General features: G+C 39.7%; 1 protein-coding gene across 1 annotated transcript in view; it reads left to right on the forward strand.

The window, feature by feature from the left end:
- prdm6 (PR domain containing 6) overlaps window positions 1-24,790 on the forward strand; it is a 66,974-nt gene extending 42,184 nt beyond the window's left edge. The window contains 3 exon segments of the mRNA XM_044025470.1: window positions 1,573-1,948; window positions 15,398-15,574; window positions 21,106-24,790. Coding sequence (XP_043881405.1) covers window positions 1,573-1,948; window positions 15,398-15,574; window positions 21,106-21,220 — 668 coding nt within the window. The 3' untranslated portion in view covers window positions 21,221-24,790.
- The last annotated feature ends 253 nt before the right edge of the window (window positions 24,791-25,043 follow it).

A 25,043-nucleotide genomic window follows, 5' to 3' on the forward strand; every position in this document is an offset into this window, starting at 1 on the left:
AGTTGACATCACCCTGAAATCAAATTTATACACTTTCATAGTATGTGTTTTTCCATTAATGTAATTTGTACTTGTCTGTTTTATGCACAAGCAACACTTCTTAATCAAAAGTGTTCTTATCTTATCTTATCTGCTTAATGCACTTATCTTGCGTCAGACAAAGAGCCTCACAAAGTAAATGAAATTATGGACTTCACATTAAATAAATACTAAGAAGTGAAATATACAAAAGACAAAAGCAATAAAAAAGATAAAACACTGATTAATTAGAACCAGCAGTAGAAGCTTTTGCTGTACAAATAGTGCAAGTGCAAGTTGCATTTGTTTCCACTGTGGTGGAAATAAAAGTATAATTCTCTGGAGTTTTTGTCATTTGTTCATGTGTTTGTTTATTTTACTGTTCATTCATTCACGGGTCTGTTCATTCCTTGGTTTGTTTGTGTGTTTATTCATCTGTCTGTAGAGTCATCTGTTGGTTCATTTGTCTGTTTGTTCTTAATTCATTTCTCTTTTTGTTTGTGTGTTTGTTCATTTGTCTTTATTTATTTGTTTATTTATTTTTTAAATGGTTTTTAAAAGGATGTGTTTTGTTTGGTAGGACATTAGCCATCTCAAGCCTTCTAGTCGAACATTTTGTAAGTATTGCTATGGTGTGTGTGTATATGTATATATATATATATATATATATATATATATATATATATATATATATATATATATGTATCTATGTACAAACTGTTGCGTTTGTTTTGCAGGAGCATTAAAAGAAGTTCAGACAGTAAACCTTTAGTGGGTTTGTCTGTAAATATTAAAGCTAACAAGGATAGCCATAAACTACTAGGACATTACTGGAACTCCAGTTTGGGCCTAAGGTTTGAGACATAATTTAAGAAACATTATTGTGGTCAGTGAGAGAGGAACAGCACTGTGATTGTAATAAAAACAAACTGAAAACAGCCTAATGAGATCCTAACTCCCTGGAAGCAGAAGCCACAGCTGCCTTAGGCCATCCAGGCAGCGAGGACAATGTTTGTCCTGGCTTTTTCTTTTCCATCAATACAGCAAAATTGTCAGAATGACTTTTATTTGACAAGCCTGGTGCACAGACCACAGCTCAACATGTTGACACATAAAACTGATGAGCAGCACAGAAAATAAGTAGAGTATCTCACAAATGAGGAAGATTCAAGCATCTGACAGCGAGTCAAGTTGCCCTATTTGTGAAAACCATGACCCTGATGACATTCAAGCGTATGTACAGGACCCACTCTAACAGTTTGAAGTGAATGCAGTCATTTCTCTGCCCATTTCCTTTATATGTATTTGTATTTGCTTGTCTGCCTTCTCTGAACACTAACTAGGTTTTTTTCTATAGTTCACTGAGGTTTCTAGTTATGGTTTGAGTTGTTGGCAATTTAAATTGTTCTTCCTTTGGGGACTTTTATTGTGATTTTACAGCAGTTGTCGTCCATATTATAAAATATTGTTACATGACTGAATCTGTGTTTGTCCCTCACCTGTTTGTGCCCTGTTCTATCCAATAATCCCCATCCGTTTACTTTTTGTCTCCAGTAAACGTCCCAGGCACAGTGATGGAGGCCATGACCAGACAAGAGTCCCTCCAATCCTTCAGCAAGAACAGCAAACCCTCGTCTTCCTCTTCCTCTTCTGCTTCCTCCCCCTCCACCACAATCATGCGCTCCATGGTCTTCCCTCACTCCCCCTGCTCCAGGAGTTTCTCCCTCTTGGACAAGGTCGGGGTTCAGTCAGACTCCAGTTTGAGCCAGTTGGCGTTAAAGAACCAGCGAGTCCTGGCGAGCCCAACCTCAACCAGCCAGCTGAACGGCGAGTTCAGCGACTGGCACCTGTGGAAGTGTGGCCAGTGCTTCAAAACCTTCACCCAGAGGATCCTGCTCCAGATGCACGTTTGTCCACAGAATCCTGACAGGTAAGACATTGTCTGTCCACATTCATGTACTTTCTATCTAACACATTAGAGCTGGAGATAATGCCGACACCTTATAGACACTGATGCATAATAATCATTTCAGTGTGACGGATGATTTCCAAGCTGAATGGTTGTTATGGATGATTATCCAGGATACATTTTTTAAAACGACTCCTAAAAACTACTACGGTTATTTACTATGGTAACTAACTTTGGGATTTTTTGTTTTGTTTGTTTGTTTTATGTTCAAACAGCTCATTCAACTGTTTTGTCATCAAATATCAGGTTCCATCTTTTTGGAGTTTATTAATTTTGCTCTTAAATATTGAGACTATTTTAAGGCCTCTCTTTGCGTGTCCTGTGTGAGGTCAGCGTCAGTCGTGCTCTGGTCATGAGGGTCTGTGTTGGTCTGGTGTTCCACGCACAAGAACCTAATCCCACATTTATATAGTTGTACATGGTTCTTGCAGCAGCACACACATGGATGTCCACAAAGGTCCATCAACAATGACATTTCTGTCACATGGACCTTGTGTATCTGAACCAGTTGGTTTATTAATAAAAGCGTGTGTCTGTGTGACAGCTGTACCTGTAGACAGAGGCTTTGTGTTGTTGCGATATACTCATGAAATATTTTCTCAGAACTGATGAAGTGATTAACCTTAAATCTGCTTGACACCTTTTGTTCAATTCTTTTAAAGAGTTTGGACAGACATGGATGTAAGCTGCATCTTGACTGGTTGGCGGAAGCACACAATCGCAAGGTGATTAAATTTAATCAAAGACAGCGTTGTGGAGGAATGCAATATGTATATAATAACATTGGTAGCCACAGTGAAAGGTCCAATATGCAATTGTTTGAGCACCACTAGATGTCATATTGGAGCACAAATGTCTAACCGAAAGTGGATCATGACCAATAAGCTAATCCCAGCAAACTATTATGAATATTCTAGCAGTTTGCCATTTAAAACAAACATGTAAGATAATGTACGCATGATGTTACATGCTTACACTTGTATTTACTATTGCATTTAAGCACAACTCCCCCGGACTCTCTAAAATACGTCATGGGAAGTCTTATTATAATAAGAGTAATAATAATAATAATGATAATGATGTGTAGGATGTCCTGAACCTGGATCGTTCAGAAAACTGAGAGTTTAACCAGTTAGTAAATGTGAGTGTTTGAATGAGTGAACCACATCATTTCAATCCAGGGTCCAGTGTTTTTGATGGGCCCTTAAATGTAACATCCAGACAGACTACCAAAACAGAGGCCCAGATAAGAACACTTAAGAGAGGCAGTGAACTATCATCTCCTGATATCTCATGAGGCAGAATGTTGCATACTGGACTTTTAATGTGCAGGGGAATTAAATGAGAGGTTCACACTTGTCCTTCCCTAACCCTCTTGTGTTGCTGCAGTATATATACATTATTATATATAAACAATTTGTTGTCATTTATGAGTGTGTTTGTCTCATCATCCTGCAGTTTGTGTGTGACAGAAAGTGGGACTTTGTGGATTTAAGAGTGTTTGAGTGCATCTAACATCTGCCAACTCAATTACATACAGCATGGATGGAAAGAGAGTAGATATGTGTGCATGTTTGTATTTGTGTGTGTGTGTGTGTGTGTTAGGGGGACAGTGGATGTATTGGAAAATTTTTGCTTAGCTTTATTTTTTGCTGGAAGAATCAGAGCAGCGTATAAATCAGCCCTGTGCGTCAGTGAGAAATACCTCGCCTTACGGTGACGGGGCCAGGAAAACAGATGCCACTTATTCAATAAACTAATACTCATAGGGAAGAAAAATGTGGGCTGGATATGGACAGGGGAAGGAGGGTCGATGTGGAGCTGCCTGTCAATAGGAAGGTTTTATGGGAGAGAAGAGCAGATAAAATTCAGCTGAACAAGCCAAACAGAGCAGAGTCCTGGAGCTCCAAAACCACACTGTGCCTCACACTTCACCTGTAATTATGATCTGCCACCTGACCCATATCTTTGAACTCACCTGAATGTCCATGATTCAGCTCATGAGTGGAGGAGCTCTGTGTTCTCGACCAGAGGCTCACACAGACGGAAACCATAAACTTTTATTTACACAAATATTCCGCACAATGTCCCAAACCAGCATGTTAGATTTACTTTAGATAGATCCAGTGTATTTTACCATCATGTTACATATGAATAATTTGCTTGTATGGCTGCTGATTAAGACGCACGTCCTGAAATAAGTCATCACTTCAAATGTATGCTCTTCAAATGATGTTGAGTTCTGATTGGATGGAGCTAAGGCTTTGAACCTTGTGTCAGTGCTTCAGTTAGCTCCTCTTATTCAAGTGTAACTGCAAAGGTTCAGCTGGTTCTTGGTCATTTCACATCCTTTATCCTAAGTCATTAGATTCAAGATTCAAGATTCAAGATTTCTTTATTGTCATACCAACACACATTAAGACATGAGGTCAGAACGAAATTTCAGTCTCTCCAGAACCCGGTCAGCCCAGCAATAAAAGAAAGAAAGAAAGAAGAAAGAACCAACGGTTTAACTTAACAAAATATAAATTAAAAAAAGATTAAAACTTTAAAACCTCTGGAGGTAAGGTGCTGTGCAAAAATTGGTGCAAAAGGTGGCGTACAGTAGGTCACAACATTTGCTGTGACTCAGAAACTAGTGTTTTCTGTGAAGACATGTGGAGAGGGGACAGTAAACAGCTGTTAATGTGGTAGAGATCACAAACTTACAGACTCTTTAACAAGGTGAAGTGATGAGCTTTGTGGTTGAATAAAACATTACCTGTTATATGTTTTTATCTTCTTTTTCGTTGATATACTCCCTGATCTGTAAGATGCAGGATCCATCTTTAGCTCTTTGGTTTTTCAGTGTTGAACTCCTTCTTTTCTTTCCTTGATTTCTCAAGCCCCAAACCCACCCCCACCCCCTCGTACATATTTATTGATGTTTGCTTGATGTGAACATTTGGAGCTGAAGAGTGATGGCTTTTTATATCAGCATGAAAAAAAACTCCACACACCACCTCCCAGCATCATCTCTTTGAGGTCGTTTTTTTTCTGCTGACTGTTTCTTTTTCTAAACTTTTTCTTCTTCCATGTCATTTTTTCCCTCCTCGTGTGTCATTTCAACAAAATCCATCATCAGAGGAGCGGTTTGTTTACATCAATGTGGCCTTCAAAGTGCTTTCAGTTCGGTTTAAAAGTGACGCTGCAACATAGGATACTGTTTAAGTTCTGAGATGGCAGTGAGTGATGAATCAGGGAAAACAATCTGAACATAAACGGAGTGAATTTCCATTTATAGGTTTGATATATTACAAAAACAACAGTGTAAACCACAGCAATGAGCTGAATTAATAACCACTGGGTTTATGAGTGATGTGTTTACTGCACCGCTGTTTAACTGAGTCATTAGTGCTTATGGTGAAAACTTTGATCTCTAGAATCGACCGTTCACGTCTCAATCTGGAGGCTTAGGTTGTTATGAAATATAAATATGAAAAATATGAAAACAATCACACTTGTATCAGATAACACAGTCTGTAGCTGATTCTTCTTCTTCATCATCGTCATCGTCATCAGAGGGCTTGAATATTAAGCGTGTCATGTTTTTAGTAAATAATATTTGTTTTGGTCCCGTCAGGTATTAGATGTCAGTCCACTCTACTTCTCTCTAAAACATGTGAACACCACAATAATCTCACACGACTAATGTTAATGGATTTATTCTGAAGGATGTTAAATGGGACATATTATGCAAAATCAACTTTTTAACCATTTTAACACTTATATTTGGGACTCTGGAGGCCCTACCAGTCGCCAAAGTGTGGAAAAAGAATACTGAGTCCTTTTTTCGTGGTCCCGCTTAGTGTAAGTATAGGTGACAAAACACACAATGTTGAATTCCCTGCGCTTATGACGGCAGCATGCGCATTTCACCGCGAATGTTACCGCCCACCAGTAAGTTTACTTGGAGAGCTCCACCTTAGCTCCACCTTGTCCCTGCAAGAGTGCAGGCGAGGGAGGAAGAGCGGTATTATGTCAACGCGGAGGGACAAGTGTGCTGTTGGTGGCTGCACAGTGGAGCACAGTGTTTTACACAAACTTCCAGCCTCAGAGGATTTTATATATGAAGCTAATGTGCCGGATGAAGTCAGCAAACGTGTGTTTGTGTGTTCGCACCACTTCACATCACACTGCGGCCAGCGGTCGCCGTATTTAGTCAGCGAACGTATTTCACTGACGTACAAACACACACATTGTTAAGAAAAGGTCACATAGAGCTCATAACTGACCATTCTGACACGTCCTAATTAAAAATATTTGTTCAGTACGTCCTCCATGACCGCATCACAGACTCACACAGCGGCAGTTTATGCAGCTCGCCGCTGGCGATCAGTGGTGCTGTCCCTAAGTGTTTTTAACTGATTTACAGTTCGGCAGTGTTCGGCTCCATCCTTATGTAGGACGTCTCTTCCTGTGACGGCACTCTCGCTGTTTTCCACGTACGCTGCCATGTTGACATTGTTAAAGAACTAGTGGAGGGAGGGGTAGAGGAATGGAGCAGAGGGAACAGAAGCTGAGCGAGTGAGTGCAGTAAAAGGACAAATCAGAAACCCCCTAGAAGAAGTGGGTGTGTGTTTGCCTGTGTCTCATTTGCATATAAAGGGACTATGCACAAAACCGAGCGTTCTGAAAGGGGCAGGTTTAGCAGGGTTATTGAACTGCTATGATGCTTCATCCTTATGGTATTTTGACCAAAGCATGTCACTGACATGTTCATTAGGACACTAGGGAACTATTTTAACATAGGAAATAGGGTATTATATGTCCCCTTTAATATGTAAGCAGCATAGTAAACCCACACAAAAAGGACCAGGTTTTGAACCAAGAACCTTGTTGTTGTTAGGCAACACTGCTAACCACTGCACCATCTACTACAAACATCTATGAGGCATTTAATTAAAACCATAATTGATCACTCATAATATGCATGACCAGATTAAATCATAAAATAAACCAAAGAAGTGAAAATATACAAAAATGATGGTTGTAACTTTAATTCTGTTCAGTCTTAAAATCATGCCGATTGCAGAATGAAAGAAAGTTCAGCTTGTCACTGAAATACTGTCACCAGTAATGAACGATTCATTTGTTCAAGGTTCATATTTGACAATGACATTTAACACATTGAACATTTGACATAATTGACATTGAAAGGCACCACAATCCTTTTTCGTGCTGTACCGTTAGCGAGCCTAGAAAACTGATGTTATTACATGTACTGTACCTAGAACACAGATGTATTTATTTTATTTCTGGCAGAAACAATGACCTTGTCAGGACCAGTAGTCCTAATGAAGACCAAAACCTGGTCCTAATTATGCAGAACCTCATTCTGAGGTAGTGGTTAAGTTTAGGACTGAGATTTGAATTGTGGTTAGGTTAATATTAGTGTTAGACATTTTGTGGTGTCTGGTTAAGTTTAGGGATAAGGCTTTGCTTAGACTGTCCAAATGAGTGGAAGTCAATGCAGTGTCCTAATAAGAATAGCTGCACACACCTGTGTGTGTGTGTGTGTGTGTCTTGTCCCTGCTGGACACGCAGATGTGTTGAAAAATGACCTTTCTCTCAGTTTGTCAGCGAGCGGCTGCAGGAGGAACCAATAATGATCCTTCACTGTGATGGACGGTCTGGTAGAAATTCTCTCAAAGTCTATGTTTGCTGCTATAATGAAAACATGATGTTGTTTTTGCATACAGGTGGATTTTAACAAGGGATGATTTGTTTTTGTTTTTTTTAAAACTGGTTGTATGAGGCACAGACACTTAGTCAGCACTGACTGCACATACAGTTTCACTGGCTGGCTCTCACTAAGCACGAAAAATAGAATTTAGACACAAAAAAATGATGCTATGTTTGCCATGATGTGACTAGCACTTTATCTCCACACTAGACAGGCTTTACCAACTGGAAACTGAGGTTTGTGTCATTTAATAAACCGATCATTCTCCTGCACCAAAGTCCCCAGAGAAAATCTACATGTTTAGCTTGTGGCCACAGAGGAGTTGCTGTTCCACTGCTGCTTCATTTAGTAAGTTTGTGTTGAGACAATAACACATTTGAAAGTACGAAGTGAGGCAACAGTGGCTCAACAGCTCCTGTGAGCTGTGATCTAAAATGGTAGATTTTTTAGGAACTTGGTATGAGAGAGTGAACAGAGCGACAGAAACGTCAAAATGCTGTCTAATGGTGAGATAAAGCAATTCAATTCAATTGTATTTGTCAACATGTTCTGAAGATATTGTCATAGGTGAATCTTTTTTTGTTTAATGGCTAAAGTATGTTTTTCCTCATGTTCCCGCTGGAAGAGAGCACATAGTTCTCGACACTTGGGATGCACATAGTGCCGTCGTTGTTGAATATGTGTCAGTATACTTGCATTTCAGCCATGAAAATTATCCTTTTAATTTGTAGCATTGTTAGCATTGTCTTTTCTTCTTTGGTAGGAATGCGTCCTATTCCCTGCGTCCAGACTTGTACGCCATCCTGTGAGTACTGCAGGACCCTGACCTGATCCTGACCTGACCTGTAGTATTGTGCGTCGCATATTGCAGACATCCGTGATATGCAACGCACAATGCGAAGCCCACTTGGACGAACACGGCATGTGTGCGGAAGTATAGCACAGCCTTAAGGATTAGGGTTGGCATTTAGTTGTGATAGTTAAAGGTTTGGTAAGTGGCTAGAGAATGCATTATGTCTATGTGTCCTCACAAACGTACAGTATGTGTGTGGTGGGGGAGGGCAATCTCATTAATTAAGACTTAATTGCTGCGTAAACTACACTACCCATAATCCACTGTGTTCCACCTGCTCTCTGTGTGCTGACGTGATATTGGCTGTTGGTCAGTTTGTGTTCAATGAGAGGACATTATGTGAGTTTTCTGCTGTCATAGGTTGATCAATATAATCAGAGGGAGAGAGCAAGACGTTTGTTGAAGATCAGAGAGAAGTACAAGTTCATTGTGTTAGTGTAAAGAGTTTACGTGTGTGTTGCTTTGAATGTGTTAATGTTTGCTCACATACTGTGTGTATATACGTGTGTGTGTGTGTGTGTGTGTGTGCACATGTGTTAACAGTGCAATTGATTGTGTATTGACGAGGCAGCAGCAGTGATTTATAGCTGCTAGTCTCGGGGGAATCATGTCTTCATATGAGGACTTGTCCTCTCAGTGTAGATATAAATGTGTATGGATTACACCAACTACATACAGGTCAATCAGACCACTTCACACTGCACCACTGCACAAACACACTCACAGGTTTGTGCAGCTATAGGGCACTGCATTGACCTCCATTCATTTGGACAGCCTAAAGCATTATGTGCATTAGCCCAAACTTAACCAGTTCCTCAGAAATAAGGTTCTGCCAGGTTTTTTTCTCCATGACGACTGCTCTTCCTGACATGGTCAATATTTATGCCAGAAAAGGTTCTAAAGAGGGAACAACTACACACACACATACATGGCCTGGTTTCCATGACACTTCAGTGGACACTACTTTGACTTACATTAATTACAGATGTAGGTCCTCACAACATGGGTAATACCTGGATCATACACACACTCACTCATCAGCTCATGTGTTAAAGGTGCAGACTCAGCAACACATTGACACTGACTGCTGTTGTCGCCACATGTGCTGAAACCACATTCATAGCAGTGTTGTTTTCATCAACGACGACGATGATGAAATTATTTCGTTGACGCCCCTTTTTTTCATGACGATAACCAGACGATGACGATATGAACATGGATGTTTGATGACGAAAACGTGACAAGATGTGTGTGAGTTGGCCTCAAGTGTTAGTGGGTGGTTTGTTAGTGGGTGGTTTGTCAGACGTTCAAATTGCATGACATTTCTGCTTATTGTGCGCGTAATCTGTAAATTAAATCCTAAAATTTCCTTGGTCCGTGTTTCAAGACGGGTCAGGTGGGTTGCGACATCTCTGCCGACCCCTCGCTCCCCGCCCTGGTGACACGACGTGGTTGGGGTGCACTGAGGACAGTCCGCTTCGATTGACGCCAACCCCCGGTGAGGGGGTCAGCTGGCGGGCGGGAGAAGCCGCAGCATATGTCCGTGGCCCCGGGAAGCAGCGAGATCCGGGTGGAGGAAATTAAATTTTCACAATTTATGTGTGACACTCTTGTATGATGAAGCGAGCATCAATTCATGAAGAACAAATGTTGAAAAGTTGAAATATGGAGATAAAAGGTTTCTGCAAAACAGCAATCTTATTGACCTTTTTTTTTTTTTACTAAAACTGGACTAAAACTATCACATATAGAAATGACTAAAATGTGACTAGTGTGAGAGTGGATGGTTGTTTGTCTCTATGTTGTCCTTTGATGGACTGGCGACCTGTCCAGTTTGAACCCTGTTTTTTGCCCTATGTCAGCTGGGATTGGCACCAGCGCCCCCCGCGACCCTCATGTGAATGATAAAATGGTAGAAGATGAATGAATGAATGTTCCTCTGTGTGAGAGTCTGAGAGTCTCAGTGTTCCCAGTGTTGAAATCTGAGTCCCCAAAGTAAAGTCATCAAGACTGAGTTTGTGTCAAGTTCAAAGATGGCTAAGATTCTGCACTTAAAGCTGACATAAAGTACAAATAAAAACAGTTTTAAAATCAAACACAAATGAAAAGTGACACATTAACCCACCCATGTTACTGCATTAAAGGTACAGTAGGCAGGATAAACTGTGGATAATAACTTTATGATTACCATCCATCCATTGTCTAACACTTCATCCGTGACATGAGGGTCGAGGGTCGAGTAAATCCCAGGTGACACAGGGTGAAAGGAGGGGTACACCCTGGACAGGTCACCAGCAGAGGACCATGGGTGAAATTGAACCCCAGCCCTTTGCCACCAGCTATAAGAAGAGATGGGGTGTGCTCAGGGTGATGTCTTTAACCAATCACATGACAGTTATTACATTACATGTCATTTAGCAGACGCTTTTATCCAAAGCAACTTACAATTCAATTGAGTACAATCAGCCAGGGGTGGAATTGAACTTGCGACCATTGCGACTATGATGTAGTTCGCACACAGGGTACTGGTCCTAACCACTGAGCCACTCCACCCCAGTTGAGAGAGAAGCTGTGTTTCTACTGGCTGTTATTCTACAGTAACTCTGCAAACAAGCACATTCATAGGAATGATCACTACTCCAGCACAAACAAAGATAAAGAAAGGGTGAAGGAGTCTAAAAACCAATCTGACAATAAATGCTATGAATCTCATGTCAGTAAGGGTGGAGCCTCCTCGAGTCATGAGTCTGTTCTCCTCTGATGAGAGACATGTAACGACCTGTGGATGAAAGTCAACAATCAACCTACAGCAGCTTTACTCACTCACTCGCACTGTCACTGTTTACTCTTTAATATTCTGCCACTTCATCCTCCACATGAGGGTCAGGCGCTGGTGCTATGATGTTATGACCTGAGACAATAATTGTTTGACATAAACATTTTTACAGTGATAAGATCATGAAAATATGAGCATGTTGAACAAGTTAAAGTGACATTATGTGTTCTTTTAAATCTTCATTAATCCCCTTAGGGAGATTATTTCTCTGCTTTTGACCCATCCTAGAATTAGGAGCAGTGGGCTGCCACACTGAGTAGTGCCGGGGGAGCAATGGGGGTTGGGTAACTTGCTCGGGGATAGCCCAGCCCTTTTGACCTGATGGGGACTTGAACCGGTGACCCTCAGGTTACAAGCCAAGTTCCCTTGCCACTTGGCCACGGGCTGTCCTGTTTTGCAGTCTAATGGATGAGCTGCAACAGAAATCAAGTATAACTGGGAATAAAATTGTTGTGTGTTGTGTGTTTTGTGTGTCAGTGACTGAGGTCGTCACTGTGATGCTGAAGTTCATTTTCAACTCCAGTGAAGTCAGAATACTGAAATCTTGTGTGTGTGGTGATTCATACGCATGTTTGATTGTGTGCAAACATTTGCAGATTTATTATGAGTGCATAAAAATGTATTTGCATGTTTGTGTGCGTGTGTGTGTGAGAGAGACGGAGGTGTTTATGCCCCCCTCCACTGTAATAAACAATAACTGGGCATTAATCTCGCGGCCTGCTGCCTTAATAAATAATATCCACACATTCATCAACTTAAACTATTCACAATCAATGCAGCTCTTCATAGAAAACCCACCTAATAAATAGTGGTGTGGCCCACTGAGGCGTGAACTTATAGACCAGCAGGCTGATAAATGAACCCACCCCCACGGCGAGACGCCTTTTATGTGAAAAACTGCAAGTGAGAATTTTTCGATTTTATATTACACTATTTTACTCTTATTACTTTCCTCTCTGTGTGTGTGTGTGTGTGTATGTGTGTGTGTTTGATTTATTGGAGCTGCGACCATGTTGGTATATTTGTTTTATTCTTGTTCTGGGGTGTTTACCGGTTTGTAAGCTACTGATGTCACAGTTTTGTCTTATTACTATCACAACAAGCACCACTTTATTTTCTGAGTGCAGTGTTTGTAACAAACACACCCACCACAGTAATACAGAGTGCAGACATGTACTGTATATGTCACAGAGGGGAATACGCACGGATCATTTTATATACTAGAATAAAGTGAGCAGAGCTTCTCAAATCACAGTTTAAAGGGAAAGTTAATGATTTTGTGTGTGGGGGAGAGAAAGAACAACTGATTTTAGCTATGAACAAAGGCTCACCTACAAACTATACAGCTGTTTAAATGTATGAAATATTAAGAATAAGTGTGTTGCTTTATCTCACAGTTAGACAACGTTTTTTGTGACTGATGTTTGTGTTTCTTTACTAACCACTCACTCTCCTGCAAAAGAGAGAAAATCAGCCGCCACTGCTGCACCTGCTGCTGCCTCGTCGGTCAAGTCACAACACACACACACATTTGAACCTACTGATGGAGGCAGCAGTGGATCAAGAACTCTCATGAGTCGTGATGTGAAACTTCTAATATTCTCTGTGCACTTTGGTGCCAGATTGCATTATGCACAAGACTAATAACTAAGTGTATGTAAGCTACTAAGCTTGATATAGTTCATTTGTAGTTAGTTATTGTTCATTGAATAATAATTGAATGTTATTAGTTAATTATTGTATCAGTTAATGTCATAAAAGCTGTAAGCTGGAGATAAAAACAGGGAAGAAACAAGCAGAACAGTTAAAAACACAATCAGCTGATAATGTTCACACAGACTCAATAAACACATAGATTAGATCTCTCTCTCTCTCTCTCTCTCTCGCCCTGACCTTAACCTAATCACAATTCAAATATTTAACCCTAAACTTACCCAGTTCCTCAAAAATGAGGTTCTTCTTCATTAGGACCAGGTTTTGGTCTCCATGAGGACAACTGGTCCTGACAAGGTCAGTGTTTATGCCAGAAAAGGTCCTAAAGAGGTAAAAAAAAAATACAAGCAAACACATGCTCATGTTCAATGATAGATGATCCAGTCATTATCTAGGTCTGCATTGTTGATGAGGGTCACGTTGCCATGGTTACCGGAGCAGGGTCCGACTCCCCCAGTTCTGTGAGTGTGTGTGTGTGTGTGTGTGTAGGGACTGTCCGCATTCATCTCTATCAGTCTGTGTTTGCATGTTTCAATTCCTGTAATCTATGTGATTTGGCTGAGTGTTGTTTGTGATTACATTTTGTGTTTACATGTGGTTGTTTGTCCAGTTTATTTACAACAGAATATAAATATATATATACATGTATATATATATATATATATATATATATATATATATATATATATATATATATATACTGTATAAATAAAAATGTGTTGTACATGTGAATATTTCAAGCACAGTTGACGGGCGATTCATTTTCTCAATTACGTTACTTATTTGCATATCTACAGACTTACAGTAAATCAGTACATCTTGTGGAAATGGAATTGATGATAACCAATTACTGATGAGAAAATGTGGTTGAATTCAGGCACAAAAACACCTGTTTTGGGCAATAGAAAGATCCTGGTTTTCCCGAATGATCTGCTGTTTGGCTGAAATGCATCAGAATGTCCTGTGTGGCAGTCATCTGACTCTTCATGTAAAAACATTGGAATGTCCAATGAACCATAAGATGTTCGGTCTCAACCATTTCTTCAACACTTTGTTACACGCCGTCATCAAATATTCAATAGGTCACTGATGTGGTTTGTTAACAACAAATAGAATCTGGGAGAAAATGCATTTGTTATCTAACATAATCAAGAATGAAGTGAAGTTGTGTTATGTTTCACTGTTTCTGACTGAGACAGTACAGGCTGGACACTCTTTATTGTAAAACACCTTGTCTTTCAGAACAGGGTTGTTGACACTTAAATCTGGACTTTGTTGTTCTTAATGTGTGATCAATAAAATACAGGGGTGTCCCCCCAGGTTCCTGTTGCTTAATCCTGGGTTGGGTTGGGTTGGGGTTGACCGTCTGGGTCAGGGCAGCTGTGGCATTATTGGCTGCTGGAAAGATTTGATCACTCTCACTCTGTCTGGGGGGACGACATGGCCTCTGGACTAGTGCCTGTGGCTATCATTTCTATCATACCTCCTGGTCTTCCACATGTTGAGCACATGGCTGTCACAGACATTGACACAACCCCCCACTCTAATATGTAACCACATCTAGTGACAACCCTTACACACACACACACACACACGTAAACAGTCTGCTACATACTAAATGACTTTAAAATGATTCAGCTGAGCTGTTGTAGGCTAGGTTACCTTTTGTATGTGGTTGCTAATGTTATTATTGTTGATGTTATTTTGTCTTGTCCAACTGGACTCTACTGTCTTTGGAGCTTCTGTCCTTCCCCTTGACTGAGGGGGTTTGGGAAGTTGGTTTCGGTGTCAAAAGAGTTTTCGGACTCCGAAACCCACTCCCCAACTCCCCCTCAGTCAATTACACTGCATGCTCAAGTTGCAGGACAGGTGAAAAAGAAAAAGCAGCCAGAAAGCTGCAGGAATAAATAATATAAAACGTGAAATATACATGTATATTACAATATTGCACATCTCTTTCGACTCTTACGCCAAAAAAAATTAAAATAAATTCATATCGCACTTTTGACTAGCAGTTTATAGTTTGGCTTCCTTGGAGCACTTACTTACTTCTAGCTCTTGTTTGTACCCAAATGTTGAAATGCACTTATTGTAAGTCGTTTTGGATAAATGACATGTAATGTTATGTAATATAATATACATGTAAAGAGACGTGTAAACAAGCATAACATATGTCAATGAAATACTACAAAGTAATAAACAGCTACACAAAGAAAGGAATAAAGTATTAGAATATAATTATGTAAGTATCACAAACACCTGTCTCACCTGTCTCTCTTTCAGACCGTACCAGTGTGGCCACTGTTCCCAGTCATTCTCTCAGCCGTCAGAGTTGAGGAACCATGTGGTGACGCACTCCAGTGACCGACCCTTCAAATGTGGATACTGCGGTCGAGCGTTTGCTGGCGCCACAACACTCAACAACCACATCCGCACGCACACCGGAGAGAAGCCGTTCAAGTAAGTAACAGTGAGTACCCCCACCCACCTGATCCACCTGCCACGTTCCATCCGACCCATCCGACCCACCTGTCTCTCTGCAGCTTCCCGTAGGCCTCAGCTAACAACACCCCCACTTTCTGAGTCCTGACACCATGTGCTGTTGTTTTCCTAGTCCAATCACTCCTGCATGTATATGCTTCAATGTCCTCACAGGTCATCAACACAGCAACCATAACAGCCGTGCTCGAGCTAATTTGTGTCATGATTAACATGCAGCAGGTACAAAACATACAGAACACACAGCACGATCCATCTCATCTTGCGTTTGCTGTTTGTTTTTCTGTGAGGTAAAGGTCAACAGGAAACTGACTCAATATGCACTAGCTTATGGAGAGATACAGCGCCACCTAAGGAGGCAGAGTCAGACGTGCCTCACCGATAAATAGATTCTCTCCTCTGTATACTCGGACTCAGTAAGTTGTCTGGTTGACTTACTTGGATTATATGAGCCGCTGTTTGTAAAGTGACTCAAGCTGAAAATAACATACAGCTTCAAACTGTGTTTAACACAGGGTTGTTCATTTTTGAACATAAATTTTTCCACATTTAGACCAATATTTGTTAACTTATAGATATATTTAATAGTTAATCTAAATATTAAATGCTACACTGAAATGTTAAATATTAAATCTAAATATTACATTTAAATCTAAATATTAAATATTAAATGTTAAATGTTAAATCTAAATGTTACCTTTAAATCTAAAAGTTAAGTGTTACATGTTAAATGTTAAATCTAAATATTAAATGTTAAATGTTAAATCTAAATGTTACCTTTAAATGCTTAATATAAATATACATATAAATCTAAATGTTAAACATATATAAATATAAATATGTTCTGGGTGAAAATAATATTGAACTTATGCAAATTCACACGGTCGGTAACCAGAAGTAGTAGTAGTAGAAGTACATGAGCAATAAGTACAGTTCTCATACCCGCAAGTGTTCTGGCTCTGGCTCCGCCGATTAGTATGCATCAGGTGGTGAAAGCCATGTTTCCCAGAATGCATTTCGCCAGAAGAATGTGAGGCCAAAACATAAAAACACGTAAAAAAAATGTTGTTATTTTAGGCAGTTACTATCACACATTTTCTCCAATAAGTTAATTTCACCCTATTTGAATTAGTTACCTGATTCTATGAACATATTACTTAAATATTTAGATTTGTAGAATAGTGAAATGTAGAGTCCACACCAATGATCCCAGAACTGCTTTCATCACCTGCTTTAACTACATATACTGTACTAATTAAACCTGGTGAACAACTCAGATCTGCTCACTGATTGGATAAAAACGTGCAGTTGCACACATACCTGCTGCAACTGTTGAGTCACTGATAATGAAGACTTTATGCTTTATGTAGCTTTATGTCTCTTAACCTCTGGATCAATAGTAATGATGGACTCTGACTCTTGTCATCCATACATCAACTCATAGGGTCAAAGGTGCAAAGGATCCATTTTCAAACACTTCCTTACAATGTTGCCACATATTAGCAGAGAAAAGCTCATAAATAATTATTATAATATAATAATTATTGTTAGTTCAATACAACACATTAAGCCAAACCACAGATTAGTCTCCAACATCTCAAGTGACAGCATTAAAACTCCTGTTTAAATGTTTAACGTTGTAGATGTAAAGAGTTTTGATCAGTTGCTCAGGTTCTTTAAGAAGAAGAAGTACAAAAGATTCACTGAGATCCAGACTAAATCAGAAAAAGAATGCATGATTGTGCATTTACTGTATTATAAATGCAACATAGTGCATGGCCCCTCACCCTCTGTACACCACACACACGGGTGAGCTCGAGCCAATGTCCACTTAGACGAATGAGAGTTAAACAAAGACAAGTAAAATAAAGAACAGGAAACAAAGAAATACACAAACATTAAGAAAAGGTAAATAAAATAAAGTTATATAATGAAGAAGAGTTAAATGAACAGTAAAATAGTCAAAGTAAAAGAAGATTAAGCGTAAAAAAAAGAAGATTAAGAAGAAGAAAAGAAAATGACCAACATTCAGTTGAGATGATGAACACTTCTTTCACTTTGTCTTACGCATGTTTTCTTATTGTATTCACTTTTCATTGTTGATTAAAAAAATACAGACTTTACTTTGTCCCTCATTTCTTTCTGATGGGTTTTTCCATTATTCATGATCTGCTGAGGAAATGGGAACATTTTGTTCCTTCTCCGGCTGTGACCTCTGACCTTTCCAATCAGTTGATAAAATCCTGCCTTGTCGATGTGTTAAAATCTCATCTATGAATGTCCATGAAACTCGATGATAGCATTTAGCAGCACGCTAATGAATCTCATTTCCATTTTCTTTTCTCCATGAGGACTGATATAATTAGATGACGAGCACCGCTGCAATTAGAGGTTTGTGGACACTGCTGTCATCTTGTCAGCTGTGAGGGACAATGAGGACGGTCCCAGTGGACAAAGAGGTCAGTGTCCGGAACAGACAAGTGCAGAGAGTAAGAGACAGCAAAGAAAGTGCAGGAAGCGAGATGTGTGATTGGAGCTGTGGGACAAATGGAGGACACACGTCAGGGGACAGCAGGTGACAACAAATTAACACTCTTAATAAGCAATCAGAGGAATCTGAACTCATCATTGACGTAGAGAGTAAAAGGGTGAGAAGAAGGAGAGAGAAAATGAAGCAGAGGAAGAGAGCGGAGGAACAAGAGGTCATGGTGTAAAAAGTGAAATGACAAAAGCTAGTGAGAAATCTGCTGAAAGCAAATCAGCATTCTTAATAAGCAATCGCAGGAAACCCCCAAATCTTTTCATCAGCACTTCAGAGTCTCAGTGGAGGCAGAGTGGGACAAAGACAATCATGGACGCTCGTCAGAAATCTTTAGCAAATCGATGGCCTTGGGGAGTTATCTCCTTTTGGACGGCGTGGTGGATAGATTAAAGCTGCCACTGTCACTTTGTCAGGAGGAAAATGCTCAACTTTATTTTCCCACTGAGGAGACGAGGCAGGAAATCTGTGTGGTCGGCAGCTTTTCAGCACTGATACACGCTGGAGCCTGTCAAAGTGCCACTGCTGATTCTCCCTGCTCTTCTATTGTGTCTCTGTTTTCTGTTCAGTCTTGAAATCATTCATGCCATCACAACTTTAAAAATCCTCCTGATGACTAAAGGTTTCTGTGAGCACGTAAAGTCATCCTGCTTACTTTTTCTTTTCCTTTTTTAATTTGATTTGCGCTGCATTCATGTTGTATCTATAGTATATAGCTATAGATCAGTGGGAGGTCTAACCAAAGACCAATGTATGTGTATTTGTGTATTGGTCATTAAGAAATATGATATATAATATAATATATGCAGTTTAAGTAGTTCAACACCATGTTTACAGTTATTTATCCTATTTGGATGAGAAGGTGGATCTGGGAAGAAGTGAAGGGTCGAGCTGACGGACAGTGTGAGGGTCAATAGGTCAGCAGGCGTGGCATCTAACTGTCAATCACATTATAGCCCTGGCCTATAGCCTGGCCTGCTTTATGGTCTGTGTGACTCCAAGTTGGGCCATCATTTACATAATAGACATTATGCTGTCTTGAAAAAGACCTGGAACTTGTGATTGAAGCCGTTAATCCTTCATGAAATATTCACTGATGTTGTAATCAAGCATCAGTGGACTTTCAAGAGGATATACTACTATAACACTTTTCTGATTCTGTGTCAGTCTCTTCCTCCACTCGTTTACTTTCTATCAACCTGAGCTTGTCTACTTACGTTGTACAAAAGAGACACAGATTTCACTGATCCTTGACAGAAAAGTGATTAAAGTCAGTGACAGCTCGTCAGTAGTCCCAAGATGCAGCCATTTGTTTCAGCTCTGCTCTTTGTTGTGCAAGAGAAGCGTCCCTGTGTCCGGTGTGGTGGAAAAGTGGCAGTGACAGAGCAGCTTTAGAGCAGCTTTGATGTTGCCAGCTGTTGTCGTTTTGTAGATTTACACGAAGCGTCCATCTTTAGGGCAGAGCAGCACAACACAGCGTCTGGTTTTTTTTTTTACAAAATGAGAAAAATGCAGTCCAGATTTAACTCTACTGTTTACATGATGCTTCACACACACATAGACAGTTAAATAAATCTGAGGTCCTCATAATATTCATAACAATCAGACGTGTGATGGAAGAGATGGACTGTACAGATGATACAGATGATAGATCAGGATTAAATGTCTAACGTCACTTTGACAAAGATGATGAACTCTTTTTTCATAGTTTTACTTTAGTGGTTTTGCTCCAGTGAGTCATGGTTGATGTCACAACCGTAAACCAACGCCACAGGAAACACAACACATGACATTGTCACCATGGTTACATGTTTTACCTTATTTCCTTTTTCAAACTCAGTGGCAACTGAACACTTTTAGATTGTGGCTTGCCCATGTGTCAGTGCAGTATTTTGTAAAAAAAATGTTATAAACTCATCACTTTTTCTTCATCATGTGTTTATGATACAAAGAGTTTCCTCTTCCTGCACTGTTGGCTCGATATGGAGAAAAACACTTTAACACACACACACAACCATCAATCTAACACCATGTTAGTCTTGTTTCATGGCTGTTGAGTCCAATACACAGCTTTCTCTTTGAATACCCCGCCAACCCCCACCTCCCCGTGTAATCTGTTGGTCACATTTTAAAGATCAGAGAAACAATTACAGTTTTCTGCTCTGCTGGACTACACACACTCTCTTTACACTGTCACTGGACATTAGCGTGTACAGACAAGTACGTGTGTGTGTGTGTGTGTGTGTGTGTGTGTGTGTCCAAGTATTTCTCACACTGTTATAGTACATTCATCACACCACAGTTTTTTTTTTAATACGATTACATACAAGCCACTGGCAACGGCTGTGCAGTGTGTTGCTTCATTCAATTGAGTTTACATATTTAAACTTTAATATGATGTTACAAAAAAGCTTCTGAATATAGTGATAGGACAATAAGGAAGAGTACCTGATGTACTGCACTTGACGTAGGCTACATTAACACTACACACTTTTACTTTCACAGTTGAGTAAAATATGCAGTTTTACTCTTTTACAATAGTATTTAAAAATAGATATAACTTTACCTTTACATCTCGCCATGTCTTCGTTGCTACGATACGACGACCAATTTAAAGTGCACATTTTCTGCTGTATTGTAATGAATGAGAGACAAATGGAGACGGCCTGACAGCACGAGGATTTTATTTTCCCTCATACTAATCGGACAATCTTCATTAGTGGACTCATTTTTCTGTCATAAGAGCAAAGTGCATTCCATATCTGTTTAGTCCGGCAACTCTAGGTTGTGATGATCCAGTGATCACAAAACAATAGCTTTGTATGCAATGTGTTTTATCAACTGATTGGAAAGGTCAGAGGTCGCGTTTTTGTAATCATTTATTCATTTATTTACTGAACCTCTGCATGCAGACTTCCCTTAATAATGATCTGTGTTTCTGTTTGTGTGTCAGGTGTGAGCGTTGTGACCGCAGCTTCACACAGGCCACTCAGCTCAGCCGTCATCAGCGACTTCCCAACGAGTGTAAACCAGTGAATGAAAGCAGCGAGTCCATCGAGGTGGATTAACTGTAAACCCACAGAGACACGTCCACGTTAAAGCAGCTCCACCTGAAAACAGAACTTTGTCCATGCTTAGACTACATCCACACAAACTATGCTCTGAATACACCTGCCTTCCACACGACCCAACATTTCACAGCCCACAGAGGTTTCAAAAAGGCTTCTGGCTACATTGGAGGTTGAAAGTAATTTTTAATCTGGATGGGCAGACGCTTAGTCACACTCGTCTCACTTTCACTCTATCATTGAGTGTCTTTCTTTTTACATTGTTGTTTCCTGTGAATTGTTCTTGCTTAGACTGAACAAACACCAGCAAGAGAATGTCCAGTGAACATCACCTGTTTGCCATGTATTAGTATGGATGCAGATTACTTGGAGCTGAAAACAACATTTTCAGAATGAAAACATAGTAGCGTGGATGAAGCCTGAGTGTCCCAAGAACAGAAACATGTAAACACCAGCCTGTGTTTTATCGTGGACAAAGATATCGAGGACAACTTCTCCTGACAGTGAAAGCTATTCTTCACATTCATCTGGTTTAGTGTGGACGTTTTCTAACCGTTTCCAGCTTCTTGACTTCACTGACTGAATGATTGACTGATTCTTGAGAGGAGCAAGGTTGAAGCTGTTTTCACTCTGCTGGAGAGATTCAAACTAAACCAAAGATACTTTTATTTCCAGCAGGAAACAGAGCTTTACATTCACATTATCGGACATGGATATTTATTGGAGACCTTTTGGAATGACATCAGTTCTTCCTCCAAAGAAAAGTCTTTGTTGAAACTGGGACAAAACAACGAAATACCAAAAAGTCTGTCAGACTGTCAGTCTGTCCGTAGCTTTACTTCCCAGTTTCTTATTTTGTTTTTGCAGCCGCGATGCCAAAGGAGGCCACCACCAAAGTGAACACACTGACAATGCACAGCAACAACACTCACACTTTACATCACTACATGAACAAAAGACACATACATTATATTTATCTCCTCACTCATATCAGGCTTCAGGCACTTTTGTGTAAAAATGTTGATTATTTAATTTTTGCAGCTTTTTGCATATTTGGAAAAAGACAAAGGGATGTGATTTCTTATAGAAACTAGAAGAGCACTCAGTGGAGCAAACACTTCTGCCAAGGACACGCAAAAACAATGAGCATTTATCCTGTGAACTATTCTCCATATTCCATTGACAACTGCCTTGTTTGTGATTAAACTACTGTTTAATTGTTGCTCAGTCTGTGGGAGCTGTGGTAAAACTGCTCCATCAATTACCAGTCAAGATTCAAAGTTCACAAAATAGTGGAAAATGTTGCTTTAATTAAAAAAAAGAATCTGATCTTTTTCCTTGCACCCCAAGAGTAAAACAATCCACCCAGTGTGGTGTGAAGTGGTCCTTGGCAGGGTTAATCATAAAGAAACTGGTTAAATATGTTTTATCTTGGCATTGAAAACATGTTCTCATTTGTTGATTTTTTTGTGAATTTCAAAAGGCCAGATGCTTTGCTCATAACTCTCATGTTAAATGTTGTATTATAGAGTATATTTTCTACGCAGTTTGAATCCATTCACAAGCAATTTCTTAGACGTGTAAATAGCCATGTGACATTAGGAGACACTTTGTATTAAAAATGAACATGGGTAAAAGCACAGTTATCACATGAACACCAAATAGCTTTTGTGCCTGAGAGTTAAAAAAAAAAAAGCTTTAATAATGACAATAATCTGTAACTTCTCTTCCCAAAAAGTAACAGTAACAGTGTTGGACCGACTGGATGGAAATGTTCAGTCTGAATCAAAGGTTTTACCAAAGGTCGTCACACACACATTTGTAAGAGGAGCTGAGGTCATTCCCATGTTTAATCTGTGATTTATCAGCCTCTTTGTTTATGTGACTATGACAACAGGATTAGCTCAGTCTCTTTGGTAAGTTTGTGTGTCAATGAGGTCAATCTGAAAGGAAGATTTAAGTGATTATTAACACACTTAAACTCACTAATGAGGCAGTGGATCATCAGCTCCAGTGATTCATTACAGTTTGGCTAACAGAGCTAACCATGTTATCACTGACTAGTAAAGCACTTTCTCCAGCTTTGATGCTACATTTCTGTGTATTGATCATCAAACTGTTCGATTTCTCCAAACGTTTTTCATGATTGAAAATGAAACGCTTTGTTTCTGGATCGTGTGATATGATAATAAGTGCAGCCGTTTGCTGGAGATGAACCTCGTGCTTCTGTCTCTTACAGATGTTTGTGATGCTTTCTTTTTTCTTTTTCCTTCATATATGCACATTGATCCAATGCTGCATATAGAAAAATACAAATGATGGGATTTTTATATGAAGGCTCGGGAAGAAAGTGAGGTGAACTAATAAATGTAAATATGAACCAAAGCAAATCGATGTTGTGTTTACATCTGTCAGGATCAGATGGTGAACTTTAACAGAGAATAAAAAACAAATATGAACATGAGTATACATGTTATTTAAAGTAATCCTCTGTCTAATGCCTCATTTCCACATAGTTCTGTAACCAAGTCTTCAGTGAGCTACAGAATGCTGTGCCTCCTCAATTCTTTTTGTCCGCAATTCACCTCAAGTATGTAAAAAAAAAAACTAGGATCTCTCACAAAACAAATCACCACAATTCTTTCTTGCTGGCCATTTTTTCCCAATTGTACAATATAAACAGGGCATCAGTTGTGTGTATGTGTGTGCTGCCACAACCAGCTACCGTGATTTATCCTCTATACACTAACTTGCATCATAGCCTACAATTCAGTGAGTGTCATAATTGTACAGTCTACATACATCACACTTGATTTAGTACTCAAGTTTATAGATCTATATCACACAGTGTGATCTTATAAGATGACTGAAATCACAGGAGGTGTAAAACAATGTGCTTCGACCATCAGTCAGACACACTTGATATTCCAACAACTAAATATGTTCCCATGGCTGCAGTGGCTCGTCTGTATGCTGACCAATGCAGGGCAGAGTCTGTGCTTTAGGGGCGCAAAACTATGTGAAAATGAGGTCCTGACTCCTTTTCTTTAGTCGTTATATTCATTTGTCAGTTAAAGGCTGTCCCTGACTTGACACAGTCATAAACACGAGAGATTAAGACATTCATTGTGGTTTATAAATGTGAAAAATTCAATCCCAAACTGTAAATAACAGATGTGACTTCTGAGTCTCAAACTCACCACGTGGGACAGAACCAGAATCTCCTTTTTTCCAAAAGAAAAGTCGTGAAGCCAAACATGAAACATGACTTTGCTGTTGGTGTGATCGCACCATAGTTCTTCTAAATCAACCAAACCTCAGAGACTGAATCCTGTTCCTGACGATGACAATGATGATGAGAATCATTTCCTCTGTGATAAGACTGAAGCTGATGGAAAACTATGGTCACGTCATGTCAGACAGAAATGTGTATGAAGCCACTTTTACTCAGTCTTGTTTGCATGATTTACCCCCCCCACACACACACACACACACACCCTTTTAAAAAATGAATGAGATCAAAAACAAAAATCTTGTTCCTTAGGAAATAAAGTTGAAACCAACTCTTGATTCTTATCTGTGACACTCTCATTTGTGTGTTGTTCTGATTAACTGTTATAGTCATTCATTCATTCACTGTTTATCCTCCACACGAGGGGCCGCTGGTGCCAATCCCACACACTTACTCACGTGAGTATTGTGAGTAAATGCTCGTCTGTGGCTACAGCCAGAGCTTACAACTATAACTTACTGTTCCTATAGTAATGTGAGACCAACAGCTCAAATCCAATGGCACACTCATTTTTCCTTCATTTCTGACTCG

The sequence above is a fragment of the Solea senegalensis genome, linkage group LG5 (genome assembly GCF_019176455.1).
Source record: "Solea senegalensis isolate Sse05_10M linkage group LG5, IFAPA_SoseM_1, whole genome shotgun sequence".
NCBI classification, from domain to species: domain Eukaryota; kingdom Metazoa; phylum Chordata; class Actinopteri; order Pleuronectiformes; family Soleidae; genus Solea; species Solea senegalensis.